Raw genomic sequence first — 15623 nt, 5'->3', positions numbered from 1 at the left:
AACACTTAATAATAATAATAATATATTTGTGAGATAACATTAAGTGGTCTTGCTATGCAAGAAACACTTAATAACACCCACAGGACTCCTACCTAGTCCGCTGACAATGATACAGGACTGAATGTGGTGTGTATACTGGAAATGAATTAGAATGTGTGTAATGGATGTAGTGTTTGTGTGTATTAGATACTGTTTGTGCAGTGAATGCAGAGTGTGTGTTTGTGTAGCGGATGCAGTGTGTATAGTGAATGCAGAGTGTGTTTGAGTAGTGGATGTAGTGTGTGTACAGTGAAGTAGTGTGTGTTTGTGTAGTGTTTGTATAGTGAATGCAGAGTGTTTGAATGTGTAGTGGATGTAGTGTGTGTGTACTGTGAATACAAGATGTCTGTGTAGTGGATGCTGTGTGTATAGTTAATGCAGAGTGTATGTTAGTGTAGTGAATGCAGAGTGTGTGTCAGTGAAGTTAATGCAGAGTGTGTGTTAGTGTAGTGAATGCAGAGTGTGTGTCAGTGTAGTGAATGCATAGTATATGTCAGCGTAGTAAATGCAGAGTGTGTGCATAGTGTAGTGAATGCAGAGAGTGTGTTAGTGTGTAATGAATGCAGTGTGTGTTAGTGTAGTGAATGCAGAGTGTGTGTTGCCCAATAACTCCAGCGAGTTACCAGCTACAAGCATGCCAGAGGCCCCTGGCACACTTATACCTAAAGGGGTGAAACAACTTGAAATAAGAATGTGTCTAGGGGCCTCCTGGCACCATTTTTATTACGTTTTTATGGTGCCTTGAGTGTTCCTTTAATAGCAACCATGTGTACAGTGTAATGCCATACACTTTAACTGGCCAATCATAGAGTAAAGTAAGCTCACTGGGATCCCTTACAGGCACATTGTGGTTAGAAACAGCTTACAAACCATATGTTTTTGTGTTTTACCAATGAGCAACACATCTACAAGTGGTTGGTATCACTGCAAGCAGACATTATTAATGGACAGCCAGAAAAAAATTGCAAGTGCAAGTTTTTAAGCCAGTTATTAATTAGTAGCTGCTACTAACTACCTGCCTTTAATAGTGAAAGATTATAGTAGCTAAATTCAAGAGGCAGCAATTAATCAGAGCACCTGTCTTGCAAAGACTTTTCATTGAGCTGTTTTGGGAAGTCTGTGATTGGACAGCCCAGAAAGTCTGGGCGCGGTTAGAAGGGGAAGACTTCCATAGGTAGTGGACAGAGAACTGTAGGTTTTGCAAACTGTTTTTAGATATATCCCCAATAAAAAAAAATGCATGATAAAATATATGCAATTTTTAATTTGGGGTATATGTAACAGTGATTTTTAATGAATTTTGTATTCAGGCAGTGGGATGTCCTTTTAAGGTATCTGATGAGGTCACAGCATTGTGGTGATGTCATTGACAGTTTAGGCTATATATATATGCTGCCCAGGACCTACCTTAACAGTTATTACTGTATAACCATGGCAGAAAGATTTGCAAGCGAGAAGAATCAGATGCTTCCAGCTCTTTCGAGAGAAACAACACATGGCAAGGTGAATGGGGGTTATGTAATCACTAAATCCATGCACCCCCTGCCCATTTGACCTTCTAACCCAGTTGCTTTCCTTTTTATGTCCAATGTATGGCGATAAGTATAATTATTAAGATCCATATGGACCCCCCATATAAGTATAATAATTTTGGTGACTAATTTGATGCCTCATCATCAGAAAAAATAAAATGGAATGTGAATAGTCATAGAAGGGATTACTTTACCTATATATGCATGCATAAAATCGTTATAAAATGATTCTCTATTTTAGGCATCTAACATCAGAGCCAGGCCAACACAGAAAAATACGTCTTCGGGGATCAAACTCCCATCATGTCCTAATAATCGGATCCCAATGCTTACCACAAAACCCTCGGAAAAGGTATACACTACAATTTAAATCCATAGTCCGATTCATATTAGGAAGGGAACATTTTACAGACACAGGCTGTGAACCTGAGATTTTTTTTACATCGTCATTTTCTTGATGCTTTTCTTTTTTTTTAGTTTATTGTGAATGTCATTCTTCAACAAAGTATAAATTATAAAAAAAAAAATCACATTAATATGTATATTACATATATTCTGCAATCTACATTAACTGAATTTCTATTTTTTTAGGTGAATTTCATTAGAGCACCCCCAGCAGAACAATTTGTGAACGTTCCTTCTGGAGTGAAATTTCCAGTGAGTCCTAAACAACCTGTCCAGTTCTGTACCACCAAGCTCTCGGAAAAGGTATTTAATACTAATCCAGACTAGTAAGCAGATATTTTCAAGACAATTGAAATAGGGCTACGGATTGATATGAAAGGTTGTATATTTAATGCCAAACCATGGAAATGATCAATTAAAGTAAGCATTAAAAGATTTTATAAATTACTATCTCACATTATTATTATTATTATTATTTATATAGCGCCAACAAATTCCGTAGCGCTGTACAATGGGTGGACTAACAGACACATAATCAGACCACTGGGCATACAGGAACAGAGGGGGTTGAGGGCCCTGCTCAATGAGCTTACATGCTAGAGGGAGTGGGGTATAGTGACACAAACGGGTTAAAGTAGGGGAATTAAATAGTTTGTTAGAGAAGGGTTTATTGAGTGCTTGGTAGGTCATTTTTGACAGTTGCAGGAAAGGAGTCATGGGGTGGGGGATGAGAAGCCTGCTGACAGTTTAATTGATACGCTTTAACGAAGAAGTGAGTTTTCAAAGATTTTTTGAAGGAGTGGAGGCTGGGTGAAAGTCTGATTGAGGAGGGAAGGGAGTTCCACAGAATAGGTGCAGCCCTAGAGAAGTCTTGAAGGCGAGCGTCAGAGGTGGGGATCCGGGCAGAGGATAGGCGTAGTTCTTGGGATGAGCGCAGGGGTCTCGATGGGACATACTTGTGTATGAGGGAGGATGGTATGTTGGAGCAGCATTATGTAGGGATTTGTAAGCAAGTGCCAGAATTTTGAATTGGGCCCTATATCTAACTGGAAGCCAATGCAGGGACTGACAGAGCGTGGAGGCTCTATTGTAGATTATTAACTCTTCTACCATATAACAAAATAGCTGAAGTGGATAAGCATTAGTCTACTATGTTTAACCTACTATGTTTAACCTTTCAAACAATCCCCAATTATTTTATATATTGGTTGTTTTATGCTAATGGTTGTTCTTCAGAATAGGTTTACAGAATGAGTGCACACATGTTTTATGTTATAATGTTTTTGCAGCTTTATAAGCCAAGTCCATCATTTGACCTTGAGGATCCATATTGTCGTTTGATGAGGACAACCTACAATAACCTGCATGACCCATGCTTAAAAGAATATTACCAGAGTAAAATCCCTCGACAACGGATACGTCAGCAGGGATTTATCACCAGCGATGATAAGGTAGGATAAAAAAAACAAAAACAAGCAACATGCCACTACCATTTAATTTTACGCTAACATATATTGCATACATAAATTTAACTGAATGACATTGAATTAAAAGACAATCTCTTGTTTAGGTTGTTTGCTCTTTAAAAGACTATAACGAGTACAGGGAGTACCTCTCAAGCATTCATAGAAAGAAAATGAAAAAAGTAAGTTGGATTCAGATTTATAGCAAAAACAGTCAACATAGTAGACAAAGTGTAATTTTCAGTGGGATGATACTTAGCTACTCAAATTAAAAACAATTTTAAAAAGATGAATAAATAATAATCTGTTTGTTTTTTAGAAGTTAGAGAAACAAGATAGAGAAAATTCGTCTTCGACCAATGATAATCCCAAGTTAGTTAAAAAACATACTTCTTAATAAAAGTTCATTATTACTTGACGATTTTGCCACATGTGATTTCCTGCAAAACAGTTCGAACATATGAAAAAATGTCATCATACGAACATGTGGGTTAAAATATGAAATTTTATTCATTCAGTGTTTAACAAATTGAAAACGATTCAGCGCCCAGGTACTCCAAGCACTTTATCTATTTTAATGAGATTAAGCGGTTTTAGTGCCTTCCTCCAGTGTTACCTTAACAAACAATATAAAAAATCATACACAGAATGCCCAGCTATTCTAAACTCCATCAGCTTATGAGACCAAGTCGCATGGAAATTCAAACTCACGGACCTACCGTCCTCAATGACCCCTGTCCTACGCAACAGAGCATTACCACCGGGACTTAGGGCAAGAGACTTTAAAGGCATAGAAGCCACAGGCCTACAGCGCTACACTCACTTATATATAGACAACCAACTAGTATCCTACCAACACCTACAAACCCTTGCCCCACTAAAAACACGCGACTTCTTCCGATACGTTCAAATGAGAGATTTCACTCAAACTAAAGAGGTTAAAACCGCAAATGCCAAACCCACTACGTTCTTTGAACGAATCTGCTTAAAAGAAAAAATGCCAGCGAAATTAATTTCACTACTATACAACCACATATGCTTAGAATCAGGAACATGGGGCACACAGACATACACAGACAAATGGGAAGCAGATCTAGGCGAAACACTAGAGGGGACAGACTGGCAGGACATTTGGGAGGCAAACGCAAAAGTGTCCAGATGCACGGCCCTACAGGAACAAGCATACAAAATAATGCTACGGTGGTACACAACCCCAGTCAAACAATGCCACATGCAACTGAGCCCCACAGACACCTGCTGGAGGCTATGCGGAGAAAAAGGTACATATATCCACATGTGGTGGCAGTGCACCAGAGTTAAAGAGTATTGGGGAAAAATAGCAGATCTGACCACCAGAATCTCGAATAACACCAGACCCTTGGGCGTGCCTACTGTCACTACCAACAGAGGGACTAGACAAACATGACCAAAGACTACTGAATATGCTTAACTTAGCAGCTCGAAGAGCATTGGCACAATACTGGATTAAGCCCAAAGTACCCCCAATCTCTCTAGTAATCTCCAAAATCAGGGACAATTATTTAATGGACAAGATGACAGCAAAGGTCCGCAACACCAACAACACATTCCAAAAGGTATGGGCCCTCTGGGAACAATACGATATATAGAATCAAGACGTTTTAGCGCTCACTTACAGACAGATATTCACTCGTGCAATACAGGGTAATACATCTAACTTTACCCACAGTTCTCTTTTATTTTGTTATTTTATTGTATATATCTTCCTGTTTACTTAAAGTACAAGAAGAACCACGACCGGCAAAGCAAAACAATCCACAATAATGGCTTCTGCGTAAGCCGCTTGAATGGTATCACCAATATATGTTATGCACGCTACTAACCTAACCTTCCTTTCTGTAACACCATTTGTGCAATAGCGGATGACTAGGCTTCTGCGTAAGCCAACAATAATGCCGTACTGAATGCCTGTCGATACATAAATAAAGAATTGAGAAAAAAAAAAAATCATACAGATTGGCCTTTAATCAGATACAATTCGAGGTGTTTGCTGGTACCATTATACACAAGGCAAATAAGCACAAACTTCATATTTTAACTCATAAAATCGAGCATTCATGTCATCAGGGATTCTTCAATTGTGGATTAATAAAAATTATTTGAAAATTATATTTGCTTTGTTTCTTGGTATTTGCGTGCTGTATCATGTGTATTCCTGCAAAGCAATTCAAAGAAAAATACTGATGTTAATCTTGATTGTGCTAAATGATTGGGAGTAATGTCTAAACACTATACTATGAACTCTGAACTCTATCAATCACTAAACAGTAAAGACAAAAAGGAAATTGCGTGCACACCCAGAACATGCATGTCACAGGAATGGTGCTTCCATAGAGGGCAAAATATATACATCATACAGAAGGAACACATACAAATCTATTTTTTTATTTTATAAGGCTACTTAAAATCACGTATCTCAGCAAACAAATATGGGGATTCATGCCCACCATATGGCCATATCATATAATATAGTGTGTTAAGCCCACCACTACTTCACAGTATCCCAATATCGGTGGGTCCTTCACTAATTCCAGTGTAGGAGACAAATCAAAGAGTGCTAGTGCTAAGTACATTGCAGTGTATTTTAATAATCTGTTGTAAAAGTTCTTACAATAAAAATGAAGAACAGAAATTGGTAACTGTAAAACTCATGAGTGGGGGTGACCCCTGAGGAATAATCAGGGGCGTACCTAGAGCATTTGGCACCCAGGGCGGGTCCTATTTTTTGCACCCCCCCTTACCCCTCCCCCCCCTCAACTTTAAATATAAAAACAACCAAAATTTTTTTTTATGTATTTAGCACTAAGCAGTGTTTGTGTGTTTAACCCTTTAAATCCGGAGGACGTACTATTACGCCCTGCAGGAGCCGGCTCTAAACGCCAGCGGGCGTAATTGTATGTCCTCGCTATAATGGCCGCCCACGTGGCCGGCGCTAATCGCCCGCTGCAGATGGCGGTCGGGGGGGATGCCTGGCCCCCCAGGCAACCCCCCCTGTGGCCGGTGACCGCGATCTGCAGTCTCTGATCGCAGTGACAGGCTGTCACTGCGATCAGTATTCAGCATGTGTCAGCCATGTGGCCGGCGGCTTTCCACTTGTGCAGATCGCAGTCGGGGGACTTACCTGGCCCCCCAGGCAGTCCCCCTGGGGTCAGTGACCGCGATCTGCTAAGTCTGAGATCGCAGTGACAGGCTGTCACTGCCCGATAAGTGGATTCCCCCTGGTTGTAGATGGAGCTGTCTCAGTGTGCTTACATTCACTAGGGCGGTTAGCTCCACCCCCCCAACAAACATTATTATGAGCTATGTCATTTGCATCTGGAATTTAGCAAAAATAAATGAAAACCCTTGATTTTGCTTAGTCAGAATTAGATTATGATGTCATTTGCTAAATCAATATAAAAGAAAACAATGCATATCATAAATTCTTTATATATATATATATGTGATTTTCGGTGTTTTATTCAATGGTGTAAATTTCAGAGTGACAGTTTTTGTGCAAGGTGTTAAATAAGAACAGTAACTAATTTTTTAAATTGTAATTAACAAAGCAAATGACATAAAACACCTTTATTGCACACTTTCTAGTGTCCCAGGGGTCTCCATTGCACTGCACAAGGCAGTATATGCTTGATTTGTTTTTGTGGGCAAATTCCTGGGGTCTGGTAAAAACAATGTGTATGTTTCAGCCAAGGGGAAATTATTTTCTTGACCATAATGTTGGTCCTGATCCATGGGTTAATAATCATGGTCTGATCTTATTTGCAGCATAGCTGTGATTGTATATATATAGATATTATTTTTTTAACAGGGACCAGAGTAATATATAGAGCATTACAATGATTACTTATACTTTAACTGTACATTTAACATAGTGATCCATTCTTCAGCTGTAAAAAGGATAAGTACTAAAATGGAGGGAATGCATTTCTCCTACAATAAATATTGTGGGAAGTTGCCTGGCTCCTCCAATGTACCTATTCCACCTATTACGGACCCACTAAAAAAGCATGCATACTCACAATAAGAGCAGGTTTACATCCTAGTCAAGGGTTTAAAAACCACTGTTTAAAAATTAAAGCTACAGAGATAGCTCATCATTCAAAACTGAATGTTCTATATATATAGAAGTCGAAAATCAATACGTTTCGTATTTAAAAGCTATACCTTGTCAAGATCAAATTATGCTGCCCAAATGCTGTGAATAAATAGAGATAACACCTTCTATAAAGAATGTGGTCCCTTAATTGTTGTATTAAATTAACCCATGAAGGTAAAGAACTAATACTTATCTCCCGCAGGGAAAAATACAGAGAGTTGAAATTTAAAGGAACTGCTCCTGATATCGCCATAATGGCTAATACCCATTAATCCACTTAGTAAACATAAAGACATAAAGACATATACATCTCACACTTGGATAAAATATGGAGTGTATCTCCACCCATTGGAGATATCTCCAATACCCTGGTATCTCAGATGTCACCTTACATAAAAATAAATTATGGACTTTGGCTCAAGTCTTCACCACCAGAAAGAGTTGTTTATCTTCATACAAAATGGGTAGATTGTTATAAATAATGGGCCTACTCTCACCGAACTGATCCATGAATGATGTACTAAAAGAACCTTATGTCTACCAGAAGTGTAACTATTTACTCTCCCCTTTACCCTCTGGACATCTGTGTCCTATCTAGAAGTTTAATCCTGTCTTCATTATCAGCGATCTTAGATGCCTGTTCTATAACCCAACTAGGGTAACCTCTTTCCTTCAATCTGTTTTTCATATTCTCCGCAAGAATCAAAAACTATCTCTCTTAGGAACAGTTCAATTTCAATCTAAAGAACTGTCCCACACTGATACCTTTTATAGAATGGATAATTACTAGATATGAACAAAAACTTCTTTACTTCATAATGGGACCAAATTAAAAACATTTTAATATACACCTGAATGAATGGATCAGACTTTTGAAAAAATAGACTCAGTTTTTCAAGAGTGTTGGGTGTTTTTTAAAATGCTTTATGGAAGATAAATGTATGCACATATCTAATGATTACTTGAAGTGCACAACACTACATTTACTTCAGCGTATTTCTGATAAATGAATGTTTCCAACATGATCAATTTTAATTCTTGCATCCAAGTGATACTACAATTCTCACCTGTGCACCTGTGCTTTGATAATAACTATCATATTTAAATCATTGTGATTAAGAATTCTTCATGGCAGTTTCTAGAAAATGGCAATGTTTTACATTGCAGGGTTAAACGAACAGGGTGATCATGATACCTGGAGTCTGAATGTGCAGCATCTCACAATTAAACGCCTTGAAGGTGTGTAAACCAATTGCTACCAAAGGTACAACTCCACCTCTAACAGAGTCATTAGTTAGCCCAGAACAAGAGTTCAAGATTGGCTAATGTCAATTCTGTGCATATTTCTATGCACAGAAATGAATTTATTGGCTTATGGCAATCAGCTGGCACTCTCAGCCAATGAATGAGTATCTTGCTTCTGAAGCTCTGAGGAGACCTGGTGCCTAGCTAAATTCAGGTAAGAGGACAAACCTTTGCAAAATGGTTTTCCCCATTACCGGGAAACAGCTCCAGAGCTCCAGCTTATTTCTACTATTATAACCACTCTAGTGGGCGGTAGTGGTTATGATATTTGGAATAAGCCTTTACTGTGGAACCACAATTTAGACTATGATAACATTTTCTTACTTATTTAGCTTTACTAGCAAAAAAATGGTTAGTGAAATATGGATTATCCATCAGTAATGGACATCAGATTGTTTGGGTTATTCACAATGCTTGGTAGACTGTTTTTTTTTTTAGCCAGCTAAGAAAGTGCAGATAGATGGGGAGAGAGAACAAGGTGAGATGAAGTGAGGACTTTAATGCATTAATACACTCCCTTCAACCACAGCCTAAAACAAATTTAATACGATTATCCAAACATGAAGGAAAGAATAGACAACATGCATATTAATATTCTATTTACTAGTGTGGCATTGTTCAATTAGGCATAGGATATGTTAAGAAAAATCCACTGACATTATTGTGGACAATATATATAATACCAATAATGTTTGAAAAATAACAGACACAGACAAACCCCAACCTCTGCTCAGATTACATGTGAAATGCAGATACATCCATGGTTTAATCCTTCAGACTGCAATCAATTTGATAGAGTATACTTCAGAATTATGCTCATTGCCCTCGATAAGTAATGTATATTCTTCTTCTATACAAGCAACAAACTATATTCTCATTCAATATACAATGGCTTCTTCAGTGTCTCGCTCTGTACTCAGACACAAGTACAGATGACGATGCATAGAATGTACTACAGGAACCACAAAGAACCTCTTGATTGCATGTAACCTTGTCTGAGATGGTTAATTGCAATATAAACAGTTAGAAAGGACGGAATCTCATAGCATGTATGCCCTCATAAGTAATGACAATTATAATTCTAACTAAAAAGAACTGTTCGTAATCTACAAATTTCAAAGACACTGATACATTTTATTAACAGCATCCCTTAATAATGCATTTTTTAATACCATTTCATACCATGATAACTAACTGTATCACACTTTAGAAAATCTCTATTGGGTATCGTCTGTATACCCAGCTCATCTAGAAGCTTTGGCAGCTCAAAAAAAATGTCCTAGCAGTGACTAGTCATCAACAAGTCGAGACATATATATATGAGACAATAAGTACACATGCTGTATAACATAAATCATTGGATTAAAATCCTTAAAAACAAATTTCTGCTCCTATTTTGCACTTACCAGTGCAGGAAAATGTATTTTCATGTCACACAATTATTTGCATGTCTGAATATCGAATGTGGAACAGTTCTGTCACAGATTGATAAATATATCGGCAGAAGAATAAAAGCCAAACCGCTATAAGGTATCCATCCATGGTTATATTAATAGATTTGGTTTTATAAGAGAAAGACCTAAAGATATACCAGGTACAAAGGGCAACCTGGACAGGTTTGTGTCCTTAGTGCATGTCCTGTATGCTCTCAGCCTTCAGTAACAAAACCTCGGCCTCTTCATAGACTGGTTTCCACAGTAACTGCTTTCTCTCATACACTCATTATTAGGAAGACAAAAAAGGAGAAAATATTCTATTAGCATACAACATCCTTTTTTTTTTTTTTTAACAGAATAAACCATAAATGACTCTTTATCAGACTACAATCAAGGTTTACTAGATTGCATGAAAAAATGTACTAAGGCTCTCTTCCTTACATGTATATAAGGTGGGAGGGTTTCATAATGTACGTATTTTTATAATTATTTATTTAATGAGGTGTGGGCATACACAGGAAGAAACAAATCAGAAGAAAAATATTACATCCAACACAAAATGTATAAAACATAAGCATTCTTAACCACACAGACAGCCTTTTTTTATAGAATAATAAAAACAAAACCTGGGAGAAACAAGAAGAAACAAGATACACGAGAAAAATAAAGAGCAAAGGTAGAATGAAAGCAAAGAAGAAGATGTTAGAAACAAGGCCTTCATCAGCAGCGTACAAGCCATAGTCATATAAGGGGCCACACTTATTCATTCTTAATTTTGTGCAGTAGGAAAAAAGAATGGGTAAGCCCATTGCCTTTTTTTTTGTTAAAGAGCACTATAGTGATAGGAATACAAACATCTATTCCTAACACTACAGTCCTGAAGTGGCTGTTTACATCCACAGACTCACTCAGATTGCAGTGAAAATGTGACTTTACTCATCTTTTCTCTCTTGCTCGGCTCTACCCGCCCACCCTGGTTTCTTCTAACTATGTAGCATGACTCCTCCAGCTGTTTCGAACCACAGTCAATCACCTCCTCATTCCCTTCAGATGTTATCAATCACTGCAGTCACACTACAAATTCTCTCTGCCATCACCTGCAAATTCCTCTGCTACCTCTTGTCTCATCTCCCTATTTTACCTTTAGATTGTAAGCTCACGGGCCTTCTACCCTTTGTATCGGTCTGTTTATCTTGTATTGTTTTTTTCCCAATTCTTCAGCACTGCAGAATATGTTGGCACTTTATAAAGGTCAATAATAAATAAATAAATCTAAGCCAATTAGCATTCACAGCAAAGCCCATGCTGTGCCAATCAGCATCTCCTCATGGGGAAGCATTGAATCAATGCATTTAGCATTTCCATGCAGAGCGTGGAGAAACTGAGCAATGTTGTTCCTGGACATTTGGATTCCAATAAATTTGCCTTTTTGATACCTTGGACTGCCTGAACCTTTCTCTTGCTTGCAAATTATTTCTGGAGCTTTGTGCTGGTTCCTGGTTTGGTTGCACCCAGGATTTCTTATTTGGATGAGTGCAGTTCCTGGTTTGGTTTTGTAGAGATTATCCTCTGATATTACCAACCTATATGTATACATGGAACCATAGTATTGCCATTGACTTCCTTCTCCTAATTGGAACACAGTGAGTAGCTATGACCATTGATAAGACGGGAAGCAGCGCTTACAACTGAAGTCCTTAGTTCCAATGGAGCAATATGACATATACAAAAAGCAAGCGCCAGAAATCTCTCTCTTTTTTACAGCTAGGACCATTGGCTCATCATTGTGGTCTACAGGTTATCTCCTGGTTTTCTGGAGTTGCGGTAATTAGGTTACACAAGGGGTTTGATTATCCCTTGTACGTTGGATATTTTACATTAGACTAATATACTAACAGGTCTATTCACCAAAAAGTCAGAAAATTGCAATATCTAGGCCAACTCATTTGAAAAGAGTTGAATTTAAGAGTTTTTTGGGCCTAGGTTAGTTCTTACAACACCAAAATATCAGATTTGTTTTACATTTATTTTTTTCAACAAAAACTGCGGGCGCTGCCTCTATGGACTAGCCTGTGTATATAGAGTGCATTTGGTAACTTTCCAGGCCCTTTCATTTTTTGTTGTTGTAGTCTTATGCTACAATGGTTTAGGTTCATTTTGTTTGTCATATCATTCTCAATACCCTTGTGGCGAAACCGACCTCGCCACGTGTCCTTGGAGGGGTCTGCTTGCCCGCCTCTTGCCTTTAGACTATGGCCCCTGTTCTTTTTCCCTGCATAAAGGCTGGTTTGTGCCTTTCTGCGGACTGTTAAAGCCATGCTACCCCAGATAGCTATGCCATTGAGCCCAGCCGTATACTGAAAGACTGTATGAAAGACTTTGGCTCCATGGCGATTGAACTGTATGTATGTGATCTGAGCGCCATCCGTTAATAATGTGCGCTCAGATCTAAGCTATCTGGGGATAGGTAGAATGTCTGTATTTTATGTAATAAATGTAACCTTGTGTATTTTATTGTATTTTACTGTCTTTTTACTGCCATGCACTTAATGGAGTTTTGCCTCTGTCCTTGGAGATAATTGGATTACTTCTCAATTATCTCCAGGATAGAAGACTCTGTGGAACTGGTTTTAGGCAGAAAAGCCATGCTTCATTTGGTCACAAAGGACTTCGATCTATCTTTTGAACCAATGGTCCAATTTGGATGATTTTGACATATGTTTGTACTTGGAGTATGCTGATTTGGAAAATGTAAGTATGTGTATGTGAATGTGATGCATACTTTCAACGTTATGAATATTGTGTAAAAAACTGTATTCCTCTGCCTGTGATAATGAGATTACCCATTGTGTTCAGTAATCATATCACAGGCAGAGGAGAGGATTTTGTGTGGGAGTGTCTGTGTGTATTGTACGGATTGATTGGTTGTTCTGTAAAACCCTGTGGGCTGTACTATGTTTGTGGATTGGGAATAAAAGAGACTGTATGTGCCAGTACAGCCAGATTCTGCTTAACCCTCAAAACGAAGTGTCGTCTCGTTATTGGGGGAATTGGATTGTATGCTGACTGCCAGGAGTGGAACCCTTTTGTATGGTTTTCCTGTTCGGCTGTTTCCAGGATTCGTAGAGTTTGCAGTTCGGGAGATTGGTGCTTACAGTTGCTGCCTGTGCATCTGGAAAGGGGAATATCGCCTAAACGGTTTTTAACCTCTGGTGAGCAAAACGGTCCGTTACAACCCTATAATGACAAAGCAAAAAAATGATTTTTTAAATAAATATATATATACATATATACATAGCGCACTCCCTTATCCACTAAACAGCAACTTCAGTTTTATTTTTTATAAACACCTAATCTAGGTGTAATATATATATATATATATATATATATATATATATATATAGTAGAAATGGTTGCACTCCAAGGTCTTTGTAGAGGTTTTCAAATAAAATTTAACTTTTATTTAATCCATATAAAAAGTCAACATTTCAGCCCCCACATGGGGCTTTCATCAGGACAAGAAATAAAATACAAGGGTGCACACATAATATATACCCACAAACCCAAAAACGAATTACACCTTAATTGTGTACTCACCAAGCCATGAAACAGCTTATCCCGCATTGGTAGTGGTGTAACTCATAGTATGATGTCCTCGTGTACAGGGCCCTAAAAGAGGGGGAGGGACTGTGGAATACTAGGCAACCAACCGAATGCTATGCGAGGACTTCTATGGGAGCAGCAATGGCACCCATGTATGCCAATAGCTTCATGTACATCTTTAAGACCCATCGCATTCTACAACCCCATGAAACTAACATTCTATTCTACAGGCGCTTCATCGATTATGTGTTCCTAAGGTGGAAAGGCGATAACCAGTTCATCTCAAACATGATGGAGACCATCAACAGGGCACCTACACCGGTCAAAATAACGATGACAGCCAGCCAAGAGAATGTACAAACTGCATGAAAGAAGAAGATCCATATAGCCCAATGAAGTAAACAGAATTATTATAAAACATGCATCTGAACATGGAGTAATACATTTAGAGAATAACAATAATGATGAAGGAGTGTGCTGTAGGCTAGTCCCTGTTATCATTTCCCTGTTATCATTTCTGATAATAACAATCATCCATCTCATTCTGTGTCAAAGCATAGATTATTAATATTATTATTATCATTTATATAGTGCCAACATGTTTCATAGCGCTTTACAATTATAAAATGATGATATTTGACAACAAGTAATTTACATACAGAATATAACAGAGACAAGAGGTGAATAAGGACCTGCTTTTAGGAGCTTACAATCTATGAGGAAGGGGTAAAGACCCACAAGGAGAATAACAGCATTTCATACGGGGTAGGGATTAATGGATAAGATGCCTGTGTTAAAATATGCTAGTAAAAAAGTTGTGTGTGGAAAAACCAAACAGTGGCAGGAGGTAGAGTGAGCTGGGCTATGGAATCCAGGGAACTGATTAGGCAATGACATGAGACACACGTCACCGTGTTTCAGTGACTGAAAACAGGTTTTTACTAAAACCTAAAGAGGTTTTAGTAAAAAAAACAGTTTTCAGTCACTTTTTAAAGGACTGGAGGTTAGGAGTCAGATGGCACGGTGTAGCAAATTCGAAAGGAATGGGGCAGCCATAGAAAAATCTTGCAGATAAGAGTCAACAATGCAGGAATGGGGGGCGGAGCTTGACTGCCGAGCTAAACGGCCGCATGGACTGAGAGCTCTGTGGCAAAAAACGAGAAAAACGGAACAAACCGGGCTGCAAACCCTCAAACTACAAAAAAAACGACACTTAATCCCCCCCTAAGTGCCATGGGGCGAAAATCGAAAAGAATTCCCAAAGAAAAACCCACTCCGGGACTCACAATTGGGGACATGTGGAGACAGGCCCGCGAGGCACACGAGACCAATATGGCGGCGCTTCACGGAGGCTGCTCCGACTTTTCTGAAGATCTATCCGGGGATGAATGTCTGCCAGCCCCCACAATGAGTAAGCCGACACAGCCGACTAGCATCAGTCCGGACACCGCGCCAGTGACTGTAGCGGTCCTCACGAGGCTGCTTGCAGGCCATCACAAAGACCTGCGTGAGGATATCACGGCCCTGCGGGGCGACCTGAAGGGTCTAACGACCCGCCTAACTGCACTCGAATGCACAACCGGCACCAATACTCAAGACCTTGGGGAACTTAAACAGGTTGTAAGAGATCTCCAACGGCAGCAAAAATTACACGAACACCGGATGGCGGAGCAGGAGGATGCCGGAAGAAGAGACAACCTGAAAA

At 38.8% G+C, this 15623-nt stretch overlaps 2 protein-coding genes across 2 annotated transcripts in view; one reads left to right on the top strand and one right to left on the bottom strand.

Annotated features, from left to right (window-relative positions):
• Positions 1-10496, bottom strand: part of LOC134586258 (uncharacterized) — a 141696-nt gene extending 131200 nt beyond the window's left edge. The window contains exon 1 of the mRNA XM_063441750.1: positions 10286-10496. The gene's annotated coding sequence lies outside the window, so the exon portion shown is untranslated. The remainder of the gene's footprint in view (positions 1-10285) is intronic.
• Positions 1471-14287, top strand: LOC134586257 (uncharacterized). The gene is made up of 7 exons (XM_063441749.1): positions 1471-1542; positions 1813-1923; positions 2163-2279; positions 3266-3427; positions 3547-3621; positions 3759-3811; positions 14149-14287. Exons 1-7 carry the CDS (start codon positions 1471-1473, stop codon positions 14285-14287), a joined length of 729 nt encoding a protein of 242 aa, XP_063297819.1.
• Positions 14288-15623: the final 1336 nt, after the last annotated feature.

Source organism: Pelobates fuscus, chromosome 2, assembly GCF_036172605.1.
Source record: "Pelobates fuscus isolate aPelFus1 chromosome 2, aPelFus1.pri, whole genome shotgun sequence".
NCBI classification, from domain to species: domain Eukaryota; kingdom Metazoa; phylum Chordata; class Amphibia; order Anura; family Pelobatidae; genus Pelobates; species Pelobates fuscus.
This window is presented reverse-complemented; position numbering and strand designations above follow the sequence as displayed.

Bases quoted from the DNA above. Each gene is read 5' to 3' on its own strand.
- LOC134586257 (XM_063441749.1), top strand. From the start codon at position 1,471: ATGGCAGAAAGATTTGCAAGCGAGAAGAATCAGATGCTTCCAGCTCTT. The intron at 1,543-1,812 runs GTGAATGGGGGT...TCTCTATTTTAG, and splicing joins GAGAAACAACACATGGCAAG to GCATCTAACATCAGAGCCAG. The intron at 3,428-3,546 runs GTAGGATAAAAA...TCTCTTGTTTAG, and splicing joins TTATCACCAGCGATGATAAG to GTTGTTTGCTCTTTAAAAGA.